General features: G+C 36.4%; 1 protein-coding gene across 4 annotated transcripts in view; it reads right to left on the bottom strand.

The window, feature by feature from the left end:
- Positions 1-10,318: 10,318 nt before the first annotated feature.
- LOC117431981 (metallophosphoesterase MPPED2) overlaps positions 10,319-23,045 on the bottom strand; it is a 36,863-nt gene continuing 24,136 nt past the window's right edge. For all 4 annotated transcript variants that reach the window (XM_034053336.3, XM_034053334.3, XM_034053335.3 and 1 more), the window contains 3 exons: positions 12,714-12,829; positions 11,964-12,077; positions 10,319-11,508 (listed from right to left, as the gene is read on the bottom strand). In XM_034053336.3, the coding sequence (XP_033909227.1) occupies positions 11,390-11,508; positions 11,964-12,077; positions 12,714-12,829 (349 nt within the window). In that variant the 3' untranslated portion in view covers positions 10,319-11,389. The remainder of the gene's footprint in view (positions 11,509-11,963; positions 12,078-12,713; positions 12,830-23,045) is intronic.

Raw genomic sequence — 23,045 nt, 5'->3', positions numbered from 1 at the left:
ACATTCTTTCCTTAAAAAGTAGCCAGCTTCTGGAGAGATAAATTCAAGACTAAAAAAATAATTGCAGATCTTCTTGGTAAGTGGCAAATTTAAATAAAGTAGGGAACGTCTAATCTTATTATGTTTTAAGTGCACAAGCCACAAAACAAACTTCAGTATTGATCTAGAGTTTACATTTTATTGGTGCTGAGGGCTCACTTTCCATTAAAGTATATTAATGCTAAAGTCTGTGTAGTTAGTGGAAAGTCAATTCCCATTACTAGTTAACACTATTGAACATCTGCTTTCTTTAATAAAAAGCCATGTCCAGTATAAAGAGAGTGAATCAATAAACAGCTACATTTAAACCTGTTCCAGTATGCATACAGAACTTTAATTACAAGCCCTGATTTCTGTCGCATTTCAAGTGCACCTTTCGCTTCTATGTTTGCTTGCTTATATAAAAATCTGTCCTTGGCAGCAAAACCCTCCATGTGTTTACACACCTATTACAGGGGTAAATTATACTTGTCAATTAGAAAATGCTGTAAAAAAAAAAATTCTTCCATTCTAATTCCATTCCAGTCTACTCAGTGCTTTAAAAGCTTCCATTAAAAACATATTGTATGAAAAATAAGACAATGCAACAATGGCAGCTGTCAACTGGAGTGAAAAGGCAAAGAGCAGTGAAGAATGTTCAACACTGGGTAAGAGAATGCTTGATTTGAATTCAGCAGAACTGACTGGATGTAAGAGCAGGAGAAGCTGTTAGTGAAATTAACTTACAAAGCATGCCAGATATTGTTCTGGATTGAAATTTCAATAATTCAAAAGTCCAGTCAATCACAGTGAGTAAAGACATGTCACATGACACTCGCTGTTAACAAGTACATCAGAAAAACCAGTTGCTGGCATATGATGAACCCATTGGGCTAATTGTAATTGTCTAAAAACTAAAAAAACATTTGTAACACACAAATGATTTAATACATTACTTTCAAATCCACTCAAGCTGTAGGAATCACCTGGGCAGCTTATTAAGGAGGCTGTGTGGTCTAGTGGTTAAAGAAAAGGACATGTAACCAGGAGGTCCCTGGTTCAAATCCCACCTCAGCCACTGACTCATTGTCTCATTGCGTGACCCTGAGCAAGTCACTTAACCTCCTTGTGCTCCGTCTTTCAGGTGAGACGTAGTTGTAAATGACTCTGCAGCTGATGCATCACCGACCCTAGTCTCTGTAAGTCGCCTTGGATAAAGGCGTCTGCTAAATAAACTAATAATAATAATAATTGTAATATTGGGATAGTCATGCACTAAAACTGTATCCATTGAATTCTCTGATTTTGGTCAATGCATTTGCGCTGCATTGTTTTACTTAAAGATTAGTGCATGAAAAGTTATTTCTGTATTCTTTCATCTCACCTGACAAACGGAACTGCCACACTGTTGTGAGTTTATGAATGCTTAATATAATGTATAGATCAGCAGCCACATTATATAAAATGTAATCTGTTAGTTGATGCTAACTGTACAAGACCTTCCCCTGCATTGTGCTGGGAAATGTAAGTGCTGAGTGTCTCCTCCCTGGTGAATTGAGTCCTGAGCTGTGACCCAGGAGGTCAGTCAGCATGTCTTCTTCTGTCTGTGTCCACCATGAGCATGTCTAACAGGATTTGTAATGATCAAGCAAGGTATAATAAAATACAGAGGTTATGGTCAAAGTGGAATTGCTTGAGAAAAGAGACGAAAACACCAGTAAACTAAAGATACGCAGAGCACATAAGGATAGCATCTTAACAAATACATACTATATTATTATATAATAATAATAATAATAATAATAATAATAATAATAATAATAATAATAATAATAATAATCTTCTTTGCATAGCTTACCTTTAACTGCTTGGGCCAGGTCAAATAAAATGAATATTTGATGTTCAGTAGCTTGGATCTGTATTATTTTATGTTGTCATAATTTCATTCCTTTAATTGCTAGCAATTTTTAACTGCAAGAGAGAACTACTGTAAAGTCAATGAGGGCCTTGATTTATTTAAGTCTTAGTGGGGGCAAAATTAATTTATATTTAAGTTTACAACTTAGGTTTGGGAGGATGGACAAAGCCCCACACAATTATCATTTCATCTAATTTAATCATATTATCTAATAAATCTAAATTGAATAATTACCGCTAGCATCTGTTTACCAGGACCTTTTGCAACCCACCACCTGCCCCCGTCTCCTACTTCACATTTCAAAGATAGTTCTATGGGGTTCTCCTGCCTTGTCCAACAGCCAGGTAGGGGATCTTCAATTCAATTCAAATTTTTTGTTCTTTGTTCATTTGCTTCACATACCTCATCAATAAAGTTGTTTATCATTGTGTCGTGGGTTTTGTCCTGAACTACTGAATTGTCTTTATAGAGTTTCATAGTTTCCTTGTTGGCTTATCATGCATTGTACTAAGGGTGTACAAAGCTGTGTTCATTTTTGATCAAGGTTTTACAGATTCCTATCAAAGGTTTCAGTAATGATTCCAGCACAGTGCTGAGATTTTAGGCCGCTAAGGGAAATTAAGAGCTGGCCGTGCAGTGGAACAGTACTGTATCTTTTAAGCTGGAGAAGAAAAAATAAATCACAGATTCAGCATCAGAGCTAAATAAATATTCTCACAAGGGGTTTGCCCTAATAAAAACTGGATCCAAAAATGTTGCGATTGTGCTGAATGGAACATGATTTATTGGAGACAAATGTTGGCTAATTTATAGACTGGCCCTCAAGCTTGCCAGGCGATTTTGAATAGGAGATCTGGATGCATAGATTTAGATTGCTCAAGCCAATATTCTGGGCAGAGACAGACAAATTAGATGCCGTAGTAGTGATTATCACTTTGAACTGCAGTTACATAACCCTCCCCTCTTATTAATGGCTTTTGACCCTGACAGTGTCTGAATCCAGGGGCAATTACATATTTTAATGGCTCTACCGAGGATCTTCCAGAGAGTGATGGATCTTTGTAACTCTGGCATATTTCATATGAGAATGGGAGCACTTGTTTTATGAATACTTTCTAAAGAGTATAAAGGTTCCTGACTAGCTGTATATTTCGATGTCTGTCTGGCAAGGTCTTGGCTCTTGGTGTAAGGGTCATTTTTTCCTTGTCACCCCCACCTCCGGGGGATCATTTACCCACGGAGCCCTCGGATTCCCATGGGAGCATTAAATTACTACTGTTCAGAAACAGCGCTGGGGAGCAAAGGGTTACGGACCAATGATATGAAAATAAAGCAGTTTGGTTTATCTACAGGCTGAAATGAAAATAATCTTTATTCAGTTGTCCACCTTCAAAGGGGGATTTTAAATAACTGTTTTTAAAGAGTCAATTCCAGGATAAAGAGGATTGGTACACATATACAATATATATATATATATATATATATATATATATATATATATATATATATATATATATATATAATCTAACCAATGTGTTACCATTTGTTTTCTTATTAGCACAGGATTTTTCTTACCGGCTGGTAACCTCCAATAAATGCATCCCCTTAAACAGCAAAGGAAAACATCCATCTCTTTATGCAAAGCAATAGTATATACAAGGCCAAACATAACAGAAGAGTTTCCACCATTTGATTGTAGTAAGTCCCAGTTTAAAGTCTGGCACTGTCTCCAGGAACAAAGGCTTCACAGCTCTTCAGTGAAAACAAAAACGTTTAGTTGTAGAGAAACACGTTCATTTTAAACAGAAGCTTTTACTCTAAACATGGTCTGCTTAATATAGTACCATTTTTAAGAATTCAATACATTGCTAGTCATGTGTGTAGATTGTCATTTTATTTACAATTCACATGAGATGACAACATAACTTGCAGTTTGTTTTCTGACTTGTATTCTATTTGAAGTTCTAGATTACAGATGCCTTAGATTACAGTGGCAGTAGAACTTCTGTCTCTGAACATTGGAGGTGACTACACACCCTTAGCAGAGGCCCCAGGCAGATTGTGGATAAAAAGTTGGCCTTTCAGTGCTCATAAAGAGCCAGTAATTGTTTTTAGAATGTATGTCTTCCAGTTGTTTTGCTCAGTAATGTGCATGGTTTGGCTACAGTTTAATTCTACTGGAGCAGGAAAAGATGTGTTCTCCTTCCAAATGTAGGGTATTTCTGGTAATAAAAAAACATGATGTTCTACCGAATCAGGTGGGACCCTGCTTGTCTCTAAAAGTACAATCCATTGTCACATTAAAAGCATAAATACTTAATGGGAATGGCAAAAGTAGCATCCTCTTTACAGTGCTATACATATATATATATATATAAACGTTTGGCAGCTGGCTCTTTGAGCTAAATATATATATATATATATATATATATACTGTATATATACAGTATATCCTGTTTCTGTTATCTGTACACATTATCAGAAAACGTGCAGATAATATTTATATTACAAAACCCCCACAAAAAGCATAATGTTGGCAAAAAGTACCACCATGCAGAATGGTGCAGTGTGCGTCTATAGAATTGTTCTGTTTCAAGTGCTGTTAAGCCTTTCTGATCATGTTTGCTACCCACATGCTAGATGGATGCTGTACCAGGGAAACAAAAAAAAAATCCTTTCTTTCTCGTAAAACTCAATTTCTTTGCATAAGGGCACCTGTGTTTTTTTCTTCCTTTAAAACATATTGTTCACCCAGGAGGACACAAGATGCCACATTGAATTTACAGCTGAATGAATTGGATGGAAAGAAGCCAATTCCCAGTGAAAGCTTGTACCATAATGCTTTAAATACAACCTGCACCCTTTTACAAGTTGTTTGTGTGATATATACAGGTTTAGAAACATATACAAGGTCCTCAATATACTACAGTAACAACATTCACAGTATACTTGTTTAGTAATATTTTTATATACATGTGATGGGGTGCTAGCTCGCCCCTATAAATTTGTGTTTGTTATTGTTGTTAGTTTTACTGTTTTCATTATGTTTTTTGTGATTCTTGTTTTGGTTTGGATCAGCAGGGAGGGGGTCAAGTTCCTCCCTGTGAAAATACATGTGAGAATGTGGCTGGAGCCTTAAGTGCTTAATTGTTAATTATTAGTTAATTGCAGAAGGGAAATTCTTCTATCAGCGACTGTGTAAGATTCATGACCCTGCCACAACCTTGAATTGACCCTAAGTTGTTGCTGATGGGAACTGAAGAACGGCTCCTGTCGACATGATTGCTGCTCTCAGATGAATCAAAACACAAAGGGCACAGAGTAGCACATTAAGCTAGCAACAGAAATACATCACAGCACTTTTATATAGATGTATGGGCCTTTCTCCTGGCACATAAATGACTATGGCTATGCACTTGTGTTTTGGCAGATTATAAATGGAAGATAAACTCTTTTTTTTCTCCTAAATTATGATCTCAGTTTATCATTGCACGTTTTTCTGAGGCTAGTATGAATAAAAACTGAGGTATTTGAAAAATTGTTTTATGAAATGTAACATTATCACTCTATAAACAGTCGGATGAATCCAACCTTGTCAGACACTTTTCTGTCAATTTGTCTTATCTTACAGATTTTTTTTAGTGAGCATGCCCAAAGTGTAGACAGCGCAAAAGAAAAACAGTCCTAATTCAAACAATCTGAAGGCAATAATTGCAATTCTCTGAAATAAAATGTATTAAATCAACAAAACTGTCTAAAATGAAAATCATCACACGTTTTGCTACTAAAATGTTAAAAAGCTGCTACCCCAAAGGTGTTACCTTTGCCAATGTGTATTGTGCCTAGAAATTGTATAACATATTCTATGTTCATATAATGTCTAATGGCTATTCAGCGATACATTTTAGACAACCTACCAGATTGTAAACATACCCTTCTGTTTTCAGTGTGCTCATTCTCTCTCCTGTAAAAAGATGTGCGGTTTCTTTTCAACACTGAGACTGGAGATAATAGCCAGTAAGAATTGTGTGAAACTGTATCCAAGCATACACCACTATCTCCAGCTTAACTCCCCAATTCAGTTTTATTTTATCAATTAGATTACATTTTGAATGTAAGCTTTCAGAAACGTATTGCAGAAGTGTAAAAATAATATTATGGCATTAATGTATATAGGATGTGGAACGGAATACAAAATAGAACAAAAAAAATGGTGGAATGAATTTTAGCCATTGCTACCTGCAGACTTGATACTGTGAAGAATTACTGATCTGATTTCTTTGGTGTGTTCATAGGGTTTCAATACACCTTCTGAATGTGGACACTGGCATGCTATTTTCCACAGGCAAGTGTCTTCTGCCAAGGTGCGGATGTAAAATGACATTTTATGACCTTGCACAGCATCTGCAGCTTCCCTGATCTGTTCATCTTGGATCTGATTTTGAACACCTGAATTAGTCCTAACTAGAATTTATATGGCCAGCATATCAAAAAGACATTTAGGTATCAAAGTCAATCCCCCTTCAGCCTTCACGTTCCTACATACAACATCTATCAAGCCTGCATGAAGGGTAAGCTGACAAATCTCCAATATCAAAAGCAGCTGTCAGGACAACACAGGGTAATAGACATCCTTGTCAAGTGCACCTATTAATTCCTGGCTATGTCAGTGCTAGGATAATTAATAGACTTCACAATCTGGCTGAGAAATAAAGGTCTGAAGCCTTAAATGGACAGTTTCACCTCCTCCTTGTTCGTGAGGCGCATCTGAAACTGTCAGAGAGGCACAAAGCTTTGGGAGAAACCAGTAATTTTTTATGCAAATGGTTCCTTAAGTAGAAGGCCACATATTTTTTTAATGAAATTCAAAAGGATAAATTAGAAATACAGACCAAATAAAAAATTTTTAAAAAAGGACAATCTGCCATTGGATGTTCCATTATTATTTCTCGGGATTAGTTCCACCTGTCTAAATGTTGTGTTACATGACTAATAAGAGGTACAGTGCTGGGTCATTCCAAAACCGTGTTCTGTAATGTAATCTATTGCTGCGTTTAAAAAAAAAAAAAAACACAGAAAAAACTGTGACGTTTCATTGTCTTTAAAAATTGATTAAAAAGGACATCCCCTTTGATATCTTTTGCAGTAATAGAGATTTTTTTTTCTTTCTAGAAAACAGAGTTCTTTATAAAAGCACTATGGTTCACTGGTGGATATTGTATCTTAGATAGTAATAGTGTTTCATATATATGTATATCTATTTCTCTCTCATTATATATATATATATATATATATATATATATATATATATATATATATATATATATATATAATATAAAAATTACACACACAGTAAACCAGTAGGGTTCTAATCATAACCACAAAGGTACATTTTAAGATAATAGATGCCATGGCTTTTGTGGGTCATCTTTAATGATGTCTCCGGTAGCTGTAAATGTGTTTAATCCATGCACTACTTCATGTATTCACAGCTAGAAACCTCAGAGACACGTGGCTGGAATGTTTGGATGTCTTTGATTGTGCCAGCGGTAAAAAGTTCAAACTTTCTTTAAAGATGAGGCAAGCTTACTGTCTCATAAAGAGAGCAAGACTAAACTTCACCCAGGCTCCAAGATGATCATCAAACAGCAGCTGCTGTGGTTTAGTCACATAACTAGACAGCCAAGGATATTTGACAAGTGATCTGCAAACATACAACACAGCAAGGCTTGTATTAACATTCTGGCAGGATTTCTGCACATAGCACGATATTTTACATGGGTGGGTTTTTTCAGTATTCTGTACCTTGCACAGTTCCAGGGATTCAGACTTTTTAGGAGGATATTTTTGCTGTATCTTGCAGTGTTTATCTCCCACAGGTATTTCTATTCAATTTCAAATTTATTGAAGATCAGACACAAATACAAGAGTACACATATATACACACACACACACACACACATCTTTTTCATTTTGGTTTCTAGGGTTATACCAATATGATTAAGGAGGATTATGATAATGAAGGCTCAAGATTAAACATGTCTGGGGCTATAATTTGTTCTGTGGTTGGGGGAAATTAATTGGTTTGGCTCCTATGATCTATAGATGGGTGGGGTGAACTGAACTGAATTCGGGCATTTGAATTTTAATGTTTTGGTTATGGTATAGACCCAGACATTACTTTAAAAAGGTCAAATGATATTTTTGTGGACCCATATATTTTCCAGCCTCAACAAATTCATTGTTCCCAAAAAATAATTTGTCAAATGTTTCATGCAAAAATAAATAAAATAAAAATATAGAAATGATGATGAAAAATGTATAGTTTTCAAGGTTTCTGCTATGACAATTTAAGAAAAACTAACGCTGTAAAATCTGCCTGAAAACATATTTGCTGTAAACATTGGCATCGAAGGCAATTGTAAGCTTGTTATGGAAGGTCATTGGACAATTGAAATCCAAGGTTGATGCACATTAAAAACTCATTTAAAACACTACAAACAGTTTCTGTGGGACATCAAAATAATTATTTAGGGATATCAAATGAGAATTCCATTAAATTGAATTGTGAATTCTTACCCAAGTGATCAATCGAATCTCTCTTTTCCAAGGGACTACAGCTCCATGAAATGATTTGATGTCAGGCTATATGCTACCAGAGAGGCATTTAACAATGTATGTATATTAGGGCTGTCAATTAATCGAAGTTAACTTCTGCAATTGACGCCATTCTTTTAACGCATGTTAAATCGCCCTCCTCTGTCTTGACCCTGTTAGCATACCATAATTAATTTCCTGCAGCACCCATTTAAATACGCTCAAGTGCATACCAGGATTCAATGGGTGTAGTAGTCGGAGCTGCATTATGTAACAAAGCACTCAAACTGAAGGACTTGTGAATGGGAAGTTTATTTATATTAAAAAAAACACATTGACGGGTCATTGGATAGAAGGTATCTCCTGTCAAAGTGAGTTCCAGTATCACAGAAGTGCATCTAGTCTGCTGAACCACCTGCATGCTGCTAAACATGCTTTCACTTCTCGAAATAAAACTTTCTAGTAGTTCTTCTGCCACAGACAACAATACAACAACAAATGAAACCCGTCAGTTTTGACAGGATCGCTGCAAACCCAGGAATCAAGCCAAGTACGATACTATTACCAGTGCTGTTGCAAAGTGGATAGCTACCGACTGCAGACCCGTTAAAACTGTAGCTTTGTTTTATTTCAATAACCAACTATTTTAAACTATATTACTAATTATGGAGGATATAACCGTTATTCAGTGAATGTTTTGTTTTATTTAAATTATTATTTTTAAATTGCAATGAAAAACATCAGTTTATGAGTGAAGGAAACTGTAAAGAAAACTGATAATTTTAAATGCAGTAAGGTGAGTAATGAACTAACTCAGTTGTGATTTAGTAGTTGGTTCAAACAATTTAAACAACAAATGCTGGATTGTAAACAATTACAAAACTATGAAGAGGGACCAACAAATAGGATCCAGAAATGCTGGGTTGTTTTTGGATGATAATAATAATAATAATATCAGCATCAGTAATAAAACAAACATAGATGATAAATCGTGATTCATTATTTTAATCGCTTGACAGTCCTAATTTTATATATATATATATATATATAAGTGTGTGTGTGTATATATATATATATATATATATATATATATATATATATATATATATATATATATATATATACACACACACTTTAAAATATGTTATTCTAAAATGTAACTGGACAGGAAGTGAGGATTAAAATATACAATGTTTCAAGCTTCAGCATGTTTAAATAGAAAAATGTTATGCAATGTAATGCAAGTCATGACACGCAAGCATCAATTCCATATCGTCCGACCTGAAGAACCAATCGTGAACTTTTAAAACTAATTCTGACTCCTCTCCATAAGACTATCTGCACTCGCAATTGAACTGGCTTTGCCCACTGTAAAAAGAAAGGCTTCCTGAACCTAAATACATTCTCATGTAAACCATAGGGGTCACAGACTCAAATGACAGAATAGCTTAACCTGACTTCGATAAAATAAAGCAGAAAAAACAATTCCGGATTGATGCCATGGGAAAATGGCAAGTCCTCTAGCCCCAAACACTAAGCAGTTTATTCTGCGGTTGAACCATAAGACTGATGATTGCAATCTGTCAATGGTTAATATGTGCAATGACAATCTGTAATGCAAGATGAATAGAAATTTAATGAGAGCATTCAGTGAAATGTGAATGCATGCTTGTGTTTGTAGAATTTTGATGTGGTATCTAATTATTATTATTTTTATTTTTTTTTAACCACTCAATGTTAACTAATAGTGTTTCAAACATTTAGTTCCGAACAAAGACAGGTATGTAATAAGTAAAAATCTTGCAATTTATTTGCATATAAAGGCGGCTAAATATATAATATCACAATAAATTTAAAAGAAACAAAAATAATAATAAATGCATTTCTAAATTTCAATAAACAAAGTATAAAGTCAGAAAAAAACAAAAACAAAACAGTAGCATTTACAGTGGCAAAGTTCAAAACAACTATTGGCAACATTTTTTTTGTGCTAGCAAGATTGCATTTACACAGTGCAAAATTAGAACAAAATAAGAATTAAAAAACACAAATATAATAAGAGTTAGAATGTAAAGGACAACTAAACCTTGTTTAGGCAGGTGTCTATATATATATAACACATTTTAGCTTAGCAATTAGTTTTCTGTTGTACAGGAAGTATGCCAGTTGACTCAAAACTAAAAATGGAAATAGGAGTTTTTAAATTGCAAATCAAAAGAAGTTGTAATTTTGTTGAACAACTGCAATCAGGAGAGTCACAGTTGAAGGACAAAATACAATAGATTGAGAAGCACAGTGGTGACAGAAAACACATCTCAGCTTCCAATGCTACTCTAGTATAATTAAGGTTATCCCCATGTACAGACAAATGAATCATCCATATTCTTCTGGAAATGAACTTTGTGCTTTGAGTTTTACTTGAAGAACAAGTTCATTTCTGATTCATCCAGCAATAAATAAATAGCAAGACTTTAAAAGTGTATTTTTCTACAAGGATAGGTAATTCATGTTTAATGTACAGCTAGTTTAAGGCAATGTTCTTAACCTCCAATTGTCCTGTAAGGGGTAGTTAACACATTACAACTGCATTTAACAATGTATCTAGCAAAATGCAAACAAAATATATATGGTAGGTATACAAATTCACAAAGCTTCATTTTAAAGAGCCCATCCATTTTTCAACAGCATGACATTTTTCCTTTCTTTTTTTTTTGTAAATCATCTTTAAAATTGTACCAGCAGTTTACAAAATACCAAATAATTTGGAAAGAAACATTTAGTAGGATTCATTGGACTTATTGTTAGAAAAAAATGGTACTTTCTAGACCTGCCCGCTCCCTGATGCAGGTTAGTGCCTCAGGATCCTTGTGGGTTTGGGAGGTCGAATATGACTGGTGGATTGGTTGGCTGAAAACTGACTGTGCAGGTTGAGGCATTTATATATGTTGTATAACCGTCTGTCATTATCCCATAACCTATTGGGGGAAGGGGAACAAAACAAAATGAGATGACCCATTCCAATGTGTAACAGAAATGTTACAAAATATCACATTCTACAAATTGACTGAAGACCCACATTTCTGTTGCAGTGTTAACCAGGCCTGGGGTCAACTACAATGGTAACTGAGCAATTCACTGTGTAGTTGTTTAATGTAATTATCATTTTAATTACTGCAGCATAATTGTAACTGCGATTGAACAAAATAGCCTTGTAATTTGTAATTTCAATTTCAGCAAACAATTCTGCTGTAACTGTAATTGCCATTATCACTAACCCAAGCTCTGGTGTTAACACTCATTCTCGTTGTATATCCCTTCCCTAATTTTATCCAAAAAGAGCAGATCCGGTAAATTCCACTCTTGGTTAAACAGGGTTCTGCCCTTCCTTGTAAATTCCAGGAGTAGCCTACAAAACCCCATTACCACTCACCTTCATGGATGCCTCCGAAAACATGGAGCTTGGGCCTCACCCGCCTCTGCACTGTGTTCAGGAGCTCCACACAGCCGACCCTCTGTAATTCCTTTGGAACCCAGTCTCGGAAACCTGAGGCGAAATTCCATCATATTCTCAGGATAAAGTTTCATCAACAATACCTCACTGCCTCTTTACTACCGATACTCCAGCTCCAGCCTCTATAAAGCAAAACGGCATTCCTGCTGTGCAGCAGAGTACAGTACACTTAAACCCATAACCAAGGTTTAAAGAAGCGAAAGAGCAAGCATGTGCAAGTAATTAATGGCTTTACTTTGCGATGCTGAATAAGTTATGAGATTTCATACCAAAGAGCCCTTTTCTGCCTGAACTGCATTACTGTATATGGAATTACAGTTATCCAAGAGCGATATGCAATTATTTGCTGGGAAACATATATGCCATCAATTTTGTCCGTCTGCACTTATTGGATTGACACAACTCCATTTCACTGTAAAGGCTAACGAGATGCTAAAGACCCTCTAACCATTTGCATATACAAACTGGATGCTGCTGATTAAGATCACCCTGTGCATGTATGAATGTATGTATTTTTTCTCTTTGAACTCTATAGACTGGTGTAACGGTGTAGAAAAGGTGTCTCTTCTCAAGACTGCAGGCTGCTCTAGTTGTACAGGCAGACCCCACTCAAATCACCAAGTCAAAAACCTAACCTAATCTTAGTTCGTTCTGAAGGAGTTGTCTTACCAAGTGGAGGTCCATGGGTCATGAGGATATCAATGCCCTCTGGAATGAGGTTCCATTTGTCCAACAGAGACTGACCTCTCGGAAGGTTAAAACCCCACCCATTGAACCAGGGCGTCCTGAAAGAGAAGAACCAGCTCTGAATGGGGTTTGAGTTTCACAAACACTACAGAAATATTATTAACAAATCAAGAGTCAAGACCATTATCACCAAGACCATGTTACAAAAGAGATTACCTAACATTCTGGATAATCTATAGACTATTCATGGTTTATGGTGGGGAAAAATCATAATAGGACGGGATTTTATCCCAAATACAGGTTTTATTTGCCTGATTATATTGTGAGTGTTAAAGCACTGAATTGGAACCATGCCTAAATAAGCATGCAGCTTATGTGTAATGTGAGAACAAAATACATTCAGATCTAGTTTACATAAAAAAGTAGATCATTTCTTAAGCTGATTAGAAAGAGAACTGCATTGCAAATAACCCTGGTGTGGCACATGACTTGACGTGACTGTCTTTTAGACAGCTCCTAAAATAGGTTAAAGGCTACATCTGTCTTGAAGCTTCATATCAGATAGAATCCATTTATACAGAATGTCAATATTGAATTAAGCACCCTGCAACCATAAAGCTACTGCACATTCTTTATAACCAGCTCATCAGACAGTATTTAAAAGATAAAATACCAGTGTGTGTCTAAATAGACTCCCGTTTCTTTTATAGTTGACATCATAGAAAAATTCAGGTTCAAATGTAGGTTTCACATCAGTAATCGCTTTCATACCTCTCATCAAAATGCACAAGAATATGTGAAGAGCACAGGATCATTCTAAAAGGTTCCTGGACTACTTAAACTTGGCAAAGTGTGTGTGAGATCAGAATGACGTTGTAAAATAGGACATCTGTATGTTAAGCATGTAATTACGCAATGCCCTGGAGTTCTTATTTACCAGTTTCAGGAGAGGCAAGGTGATCTAACATGCTTGATGTGTAGAAAATAAACATGAGCATACAAGTATAATTAATAAACAATGGCAACCATGCTTCTAAAAATTAACCTTGCATTTTGAAAATGTGGTAGAATGATTAACACACCATCATTATGATTGCTAGGTATTTCCCCTGTGGAAAACTGCCTGCAAGATAACACATTGCAATCAACTGGGAATATATATTAAAAAAAGATCCATGTTTTGATACCATAGTTCCAGAAGAGACCCCTTCAGGCACTCATTTAAATGGCAGCATAAATACTTATATTTAAAAGGTACTGCCCTGGTAGTCCAGTGGTAAAAGTGATAGGAATACAATCCAAAACAACAATCATTAAAAGCATCATTGTTTAGATGTTGAGCTGAGATGTTAAAGCCAGCATATTACGGTATAGAGTATGTAAATCACATCATGGTTTTACAAAGATTAGTAAAGCAGCAGCACAAGCCATAATATTAATACATACATGCTCAGGAGATACTTCATCTCATCAGGCTTCATTGGTAGGAATGTGTGCACAGACAAAAGTACAACATTTAATCAACCTTTAGGTTGAGGGACATTACAAGGTCATGCATTTAACAGAACAATGTGGAGCACGATGTATTTAAATTCCCCAACGTTACTCTAAACCTACTACGTTAATTTCTTTGGCTTCAGTCAATATTGAAAAGATGGGTTCTGCATAGTAGTTCTTATGGACAAGCTCTGTTTAGTGCTACCCACTGCAAGACTAACTAGCACAACTGCAGGACACACTGCCTGACAGTCACAATAACACCGATGTGGGTAGCATGCTCTCCTCAACAGAAGCTCACCTCTTCAAACACAGAACGTCAATGAGGTATCAGTAAAGATTATCCAATGAATACATCATTGTTTGATCTGATCCTCCTTGATCCAGACAACTGGCATTTCTATCGGGGAACGTTTTAGCAGTGCTAAAAGATGTAAGAGGATTTACAGCCCATAGGTCTTTTGCATCAAAAATACAATATCCACATATCTTACACACTACTCATAGCCCTTACAACACCACATATTAAATATGTATAAAGTAAAACAAGCTGGATTATATACATTGTTATTTACTCCAGCCATAAACGTGGATATGATTTAATGCCAGCCGGCCATCCTAGACATTGCAAAGGAGCTACTTTCGCCAGATACAAATCTGAAGCACTGGGTAACCCATTAAACGACCGCACCATTCATTTTAGACTCACCTTCTTGTCACGGTAGCACAGAGGTCATCTAAAGAGGAGTCTAATTGATCAAGCTGTCAGGCCCAATGAAGAGGAGCATGTTAATAGGACTTTTATTTCACCAGGGGGAGGGGCAACCTGACAGAAAACAGTATATATGACCATGCCTTCACCGTTTATTAACAGCGCTTAAACTTGTGGTAATAGGAGCCAAGCGGCTTCAGTTTGATAAACTGCTGACCACTGATACCCAGCAGAGACGGGGCTGACACCATACTAAATTGGCTGAATAATAACTACTGAGGTCAAGTGAATGAGGAGCGTCAGCACCATTAGTATTCTAATTTGATTTCCATCATCACGGTAAAACTGGTAAGAGCCGTCTTCTCTCCCATAGTATCAGCTGTGATTTCACAACCTGCAGCTCTACCGCGTTTCCACATCAGTATATAGAACTGTCACCATGTACAAGGATTGTTCTTAAGGAGGGCTACATTGCAAAGCATTGGTATATAATTACTGTACTTCACAAAAGCTCATAAAAGACACAACTTGTTCTGAATAAATTGGGTTGCAAGCCTTCATCTGCTTAAGGGAAACATTTAAATGCACGGCTGCTTTACATTTTCTATAGCACTATAATACAACACCTGTCCTCTACTATTCCCAAAATACTTAAATAAAAATGTGGAATAGGCTCAATATGTAAGACTTGATTGGATTCAAAGATTGCCAGATACATGTCAAAGTAAATCTAAATGTATTTGCCATTCATCAAACACTTGCTCTACAAAAGTTCCCACAGGTAGCATGACAGATTGCAAGAACACATCTTTCAGCTGGACGCAGAACCATATTGCAGAGTGCAATGTGGGTAAACAATGATGGCTTTGCAACAACGCATCATTCTGAATGGCAGGAAGAAAAGTCTGACAATGTGCAAACATGCTCAACAGTGTTTTTCAAGAGGGAAATGGAGCCACTTCTGCAGAAAAATAATGGGAATGAAAACTTTGTCATTTGTAAATAGCATCATATGGGCTTTAGCAAGAAGGCCTGCTGAAACTTGACTCGCTCTGATAAAAAGATTGGCGAGAGGATAAAAGCAAACCTACCGTCTATACCCCTGTGGCAGAAATGAAAGGAATGGCTTATGAATGCACGCTGTTGCTTACCCCCATTCAAAAGCAGTCGCACTGGTGCCTATTTGCCCCGGAATATTGGTGTTGGGTTACCAGACAAACCAAAATAACCGTTGGCAGGCATGAACTTGATCCATGGGAACAATGAGAACAAAAAAATAGGGGGACTGACAAGTTAATTCCCCGGCAGAAAAATAATTCATTGAAGTGACATGATGAAACCCCCAATCGGAAAAACGTACATTTAGGCAAAAGAAATGCATCTGATTAGACTGCATGCTTGACTGTTCTTGTCACAGTTTATGGCTCAGGCCTCAAGAGCAAAATTAGGTCTTTGTGCAATACAGGCGTTTCATTGTTGCAGGTCTGGTGCAGCGCCGCGAGATGCAGTTCTGGATCTGCAGTTCATGCTTAGTTTGAGAAAGGGAGAGACAAATTGGGTTTTTATCAATTCCATCAGTGGTGGATTTTTCATTTTCATTGCAATGAATTAATGAGTTTTCCAGCCTGGTTTGAATTCAGCTGGGGGACACTTCCACATCGGCCATGATTATATGTAAGCTATAGCCACAGGATGATTTCCCTTTAAAATGAATATTTTCTTAACTTTACAGTTAAAACATGTATGCAACACCACTGGCAAGAATGAATAATGTATGATTCATGTTAGAATCCACATGTGTTATACATCTCAAGCCACCTTTACTAGTGTGCTGTGTACACGTGGATGTAAATACCTGAAATCATGCAGTAATTGTGTCCTGTGTCTATACATATCCAGGCAAGTGGGACTCCATGGGGCAAGTTTACTGATGAAGATACTAGCCAAAAGGTTTGGTAACCTGACAGTTTTAATTCATTTTCTCTGCATTAGCAATGCTGTGCCGGTTGGCTTTTTAATGCGATACAAGGCTTAGAACAATAAAGGAATCATTAAACAATATACAGACGTGCTTAAATTTGTTGGTACCCTTACAGCTCATTGAAATAATGCTTCATTCCTCCTGAAAAGTGATGAAATTAAGAGCTATTTTATCATGTGTACTTGCATGCCTTTGGTATGTCATAGAATAAAGCAAATTATTGCTTATTCTACAAAGATATTCTAAAATGGCCTGGACGCATTTGTTGGTACCCTTTAGAAAAGATAATAAATAATTGGATTATAGTGATATTTCAAACTAATTAGTTTCTTTAATTAGTATCACACATGTCTCCAATCTTGTAATCAGTCATTCAGCCTATTTAAATGGAGAAAAGTAGTCACTGTGCTGTTTGGTATCATTGTGTGCACCACACTGAACATGGACCAGAGAAAGCAAAGGAGAGAGTTGTCTGAGATCAGAAAGAAAATAATAGACAAGCATGGTAAAGGTAAAGGCTACAAGACTATCTCCAAGCAGCTTGATGTTCCTGTGACAACAGTTGCAAATATTATGAAGAAGTTTAAGGTCCATGGAACTGTAGCCAACCTCCCTGGGTGCGGCCGCAAGAGGAAAATCGACCCCAGATTGAATAGAAGGATAGTGCGAATGGTAGAAAAAGAACCAAGGATAACTGCCAAAGAGATACAAGCTGAACTCCAAGGTGAAGGTAAGTCAGTTTCTGATCGCACCATCCGTCGCTTTTTGAGCGAAAGTGGGCTCCATGGAAGAAGACCCAGGAGGACTCCACTTTTGAAAGAAAAACAAAGCCAGACTGGAATTTGCTAAAATGCATATTGACAAGCCACAATCCTTCTGGGAGAATGTCCTTTGGACAGATGAGTCAAAACTGGAGCTTTTTGGCAAGTCACATCAGCTCTATGTTCACAGACAAGAAAATGAAGATTTCAAAGAAAAGAACACCATACCTACAGTGAAACATGGAGGAGGCTCGGTTATGTTTTGGGGCTGCTTTGCTGCGCCTGGCACAGGGTGCCTTGAATCTGTGCAGGGCACAATGAAATCAAGACTATCAAGGCATTCTGGAGCGAAACGTACTGCCCAGTGTCAGAAAGCTCTGTCTCAGTCGCAGGTCATGGGTCCTCCAACAGGATAATGACCCAAAACACACAGCTAAAAGCACCCAAGAATGGATAAGAACAAAACATTGGACTATTCTGAAGTGGCCTTCTATGAGTCCTGATCTGAATCCTATCGAACATCTATGGGAAGAGCTGAAACTTGCAGTCTGGAGAAGGCACCCATCAAACCTGAGACAGCTGGAGCAGTTTGCTCAGGAAGAGTGGGCCAAACTACCTAACAGGTAGTTAACAGGTGCAGAAGTCTCATTGAGAGCTACAGAAAACATTTGATTGCAGTGATTGCCTCTAAAGGTTGTGCAACAAAATATTAGGTTAGCGGTCCCATCATTTTTATTTCGTTTTATTATTTACAATATTATGTTGAATAAAAAATCAAAAGCAAAGTCTGATTTCTATTAAATATGGAATAAACAATGGTGGATGCCAATTACTTTTGTCAGTTTCAAGTTATTTCAGAGAAAATTGTGCATTCTTCGTTTTTTGTGGAGGGGTACCAACAAATTTGAGCACGTCTGTACAAGGGTTAAGGGTTATCAAAACACACTGAGTATTTTTCTCCAATTAGAATTATGTTGAATGGCCTGTTCAGTCTCGCAAAGGTTGCAAAGACTAACTCCTTCCTACATTCCATTCTACTTAGCCCTCCTCCCTCCTCATAGCAGCAGAAGTAGTCACTTATCTCCATTATCATCACAGGAAGAAGTTTCAGCTCTTCCTCTGGTCACCAATATCTCTGAGAAGCCAATCCATTATGATATTTCTGACCCCCGCTTGTGCTAATTTAACTGTCAGTTGTACAGGAAGGAACTGATAAAAATAAGATTACAATGCTTTCACAGACAAACGGCAAGGCACCAGGGGGGGGTTGGCATGGGGGCTGGCTGATTGTGATTGATGCCTGAATAAATATACAATAGAGAGCCCACTTTTCAACACTGCGTCAGATAAAAAAAGAAAAAACAGGGTGTAATCTTTCAGTGGTAGGAGCACTTGCCTAGACCGCTCTGCACCTTTTTCAATAAACCTCTTGAGCAGCTTTTGTCTGTAGCCGTCTTCACTTTATCATCTGTCCTTTTTGTCATCCGGATTTCATTTGTCTGTCATTATAGCCCTGAACTAAAAATGCCAGGGTTTATCCAAGGTCATGAAATAATATACTGTAATTTAAAGAACCACCTATCAAATATAAGAAATCAAGTAAATGAACCAATAGTTCAGCACTTTACAAGGAACAGACGCTCCATGGATTACCTACAGTTTGTGGTTTCAGAAAACACTAAAATTAGATAATGTACAGTATAGAATAATACAAGAAAATAAATGGATAAAGAGACTAGATACCATGATGCCTGAAGGTTTCAATATAAAAGCAACAGTTACATGATTAGCTATATAGTGAATGACATCACAAAGACATTACATTTAAAAAGAGAAATACATGTGTGGTTACCATGGCATCAAAAAGCCTATAAATACCTCCAATGTTTGTTTTCAAACACACTTTCTCTTGACAAAGGCATGTTAAACATACCGAAACGTTGGGAAGTTGGCTCTTTGAGCAAAAACATATTTTTTTTATATATTTAATAAACTGGACAACCCTTGCTTTATTTTCCTTGTATAGTAGTTTATAAAGAGCTGATCTATTTTAACACAACCTCCAGAAGAACCTAACTCATGCTTTTTTTTGGTTTGTGCAGAAATATAATTTCAATACATAGCAATTCCTGCATACTGCCTTTAGAAAATAACGGTTTGCTTGTCACAATATTATCAATTACTGACTAGTTCTTAAAACATCTTTTGCCACTTATTTTATTTACAGAGTGCTGCAGATTGACTGCTCTTACAAATCCCTTGTAAAATGTCCTGCTTTATACCGCATTTTAAACTTAATTATCTCTCTATATAGTTATATCAAGCTTCTAAATAATTATTTCTTCTTTATTGTTTAACTACATCCATAATTACAACATTTAAATGACAATAAACAAAACAGCCTCTTAAACTGGTTGTTTTAAGCCCTTACATTCAAAACTTTCATGGAAATCACTTTTATACAAAACGCCAGAGAACAAATAGAGTCATGAAATTGACCTGTCTCTCAACAAGGTTGAAGTTATTTATCTAACATAATATTCGGCCTTCAACCATTCATACAATAGCACACCTCATGTATCCAATTCTCCCTACAGGCTGAAACATTTGAATTATATACATACATTATATATATATATATATATATATATATATATATATATATATATATATATATATATATATATATATATATATATATATATATATACACACACTTCAGCTTTTTATTTTTCTTAAAAATATTTCCCCAACATAAAACCAATGTCACCTTACAATAATTGATTTTGAGTTTCAGTGTTTTAAAATAAAATATCAAACAGAACGAAATTTCAATGTACCATTTGTAATTCAGTAACATGAGAGAATTGGTCAGGGGTCTGAATACTTTTGCAAGGCACTGTATATATATATATTTTTTTTTTTGGAAAAAAACACAGTAAGACGACCAGAATAGTGTTGTTCGTCTTCTACTTTGGGGTCCATACATTTTGACCACACTGCCATTTCAATAACAAAGACACTGACTGTATACAAATAAAAACTGCCTCTAAAATCAGTGAATTGGATTTTAAGCAGCTGGCTGCCTGTGCACCCTGCTGAGCGGGTTGTGTTAGATATTTAATTATACTCATGCCAGTCGGAGTTGAAAAAAAAAAAAAAAAAAAAGAAATATAATTGTTTTACAGCACATGGCAGAAGTTATATTTGATCTTTAGGGAAAGCCTTTTGTAGCACGCTACATACAAATACTAGTGTATCTTCTTATCAAAGCATACAGAGGACATCTAGGTGTGGTCAAGTGGATTATGCTTGGACATTGCGTACTAATTATTCCTTTATACAGGATTTATTTACATGCCTCTATACCCACCCCCCCACCCCACCCCCACCCCCACCCCACTTATCGTTAAACAGTAATAGGCACAACGCTGTTTGTTTCACAGGTCATTAAATAAATGTAGCAGTGTAGCACTCATTAAAACCGTTTAGGTTTTTTTTATAATGAAGATTATCTTGGCTGTGAAAACAAGGAGAAATCCAGACACTAGTTCCAGTTTGGAATTCAATCTGTACACTCAATTTGTAATACAGTATTCGGTGTCATATCCGCCCTAAACGTTTATCCGCCATGATCAGCAACATTCGTTTATTATTGAACACAGAAGAATAGTTCAGAGACTGTAGATCCGTGTGCTGCCATTGCTGGTAGTGTCATGAGAGCTGTTCAGTATGTTGATATGTAAATAAATCCTGTTTGCCTGCGGGGCGTATCAACTTCAACCTCTGTCTCGATCTCCTGCCTGTCACTCACGCACCCACACAACTAATGGCTAACCTGTCAATACCCTGTATCTATCTAAACAAGGGCTTTAGGGGAGCTCCCGAATAACAGCTGAATCTCAAAACAATAATTGAGTGAATATAGTAATTGTTACAGCTGTGAAAAATGGTATTTAAAACAGGATTCATTGAACCGACTTTTTGCATACCCGCCCTGACTCTGGTCCCACCGCAGTCGAATATGGGACGGATTATTGTAATTGCAGTATTCCCTTGGCCAGTTTTTTTTTTCTTTTCTAAACAAATAACCCTTGTTGGATGTTTTTGACAGATTTTTTTTTTTTTCTGGAAAAAACAAAGTCAACAATTGATGGCTAGCAAAGATTTTAACAAGAAAACCACGCCACTTGTAATACAGTGACATAAGGCATGCATGCTGTTAAGCAGTTTAAAAGTAAAATAAACAAACAAAGCTAAATTTTCTGAGGCTTCACCATTTTGAGCACTTAAACTTCTAATACATTTTCTTCACTATGAAGTCTATGTTGGTCAGCACCTATTAAGAGTGTGCAGTTGCGAGTGCTGTACCCTCCTGCTTTACAGGAAAATACTACCTCTGAAAGGGAGTCACTGCCCAACACAGACATCATACCTGCAGATCAAAAAGAAAGAGAGAGGGCTGTTCTACAGCCTTGCACCTTCAGCGACCAAATCAAAAGCTAAGAAAACAATTAAAAATGAAAAACTGAACCAAAAAGCAAATCACCTTTCTGGTTTTTTTTTAAAAAAATGATAATTTTTCAAAATAGTTACAGTATTAAAAAAAACAAAACACCATGTTGTGAAATCCACGATCCATTTGATTTGACAATATTGAAAATAATTATTCAAAGCCAGTGCCACAAGCTACAGGAGATCCCTTTTTGTTAATGTTACAAAGAAGTCTGCTGCACACTGTTGCATTTTGACTGCAAATCCTGATTAGGTGTGCAGTCGGAGAATGCGATCTGGACTGCTTCAAAAACAAAGCCCTCAAATTATTGTTGACAAGCTGCTGTTCACATAGGTCACAGGTCAGGTCACAATCATCCATATAAGCAGGTAGTGTCTGGGAAAGAAAGTCAAAACATTCATTTGAAAATGTTTAGCAGACAGACTAGGGTTTTCTGTCACGATGGAGACAACTTCATTATGGAACAAGAAACCCTCTGAAGAATCATAAAAAAAGCAGAAACTGCACTAAAAGCCTTGAGATGAATTATTGAGAAGGAAAGCCGCAAAACAGTTCTACAAAAGTGTAGAATGTTAAGTAAAGAAAAATAGACTGGACCAAACCTCCTGGAAAAAAATAAATAATAAAAATGCAAAAATACATAAAACGCTAGGAATGGGTGAAAGACTAAAGCACTGGTTCACTCAGTTTTCTAAAATAATTTTTTCAAAGCACAACAATAATGTCATTCCATTGTTTCATTATGTCATTTTTCAGATATCCAACCTTCAACCAAGCAGACTGCATATGCAGTTTGCTAGACATTAAATATTATGCTTCCGTTCCATCCCGCTGCTTTCAAAGTGGC

Source organism: Acipenser ruthenus, chromosome 27 (genome assembly GCF_902713425.1).
Source record: "Acipenser ruthenus chromosome 27, fAciRut3.2 maternal haplotype, whole genome shotgun sequence".
NCBI classification, from domain to species: domain Eukaryota; kingdom Metazoa; phylum Chordata; class Actinopteri; order Acipenseriformes; family Acipenseridae; genus Acipenser; species Acipenser ruthenus.
The sequence above is the reverse complement of the archived record's forward strand: the minus strand, read 5'-3'. Positions and strand labels throughout refer to the sequence as shown.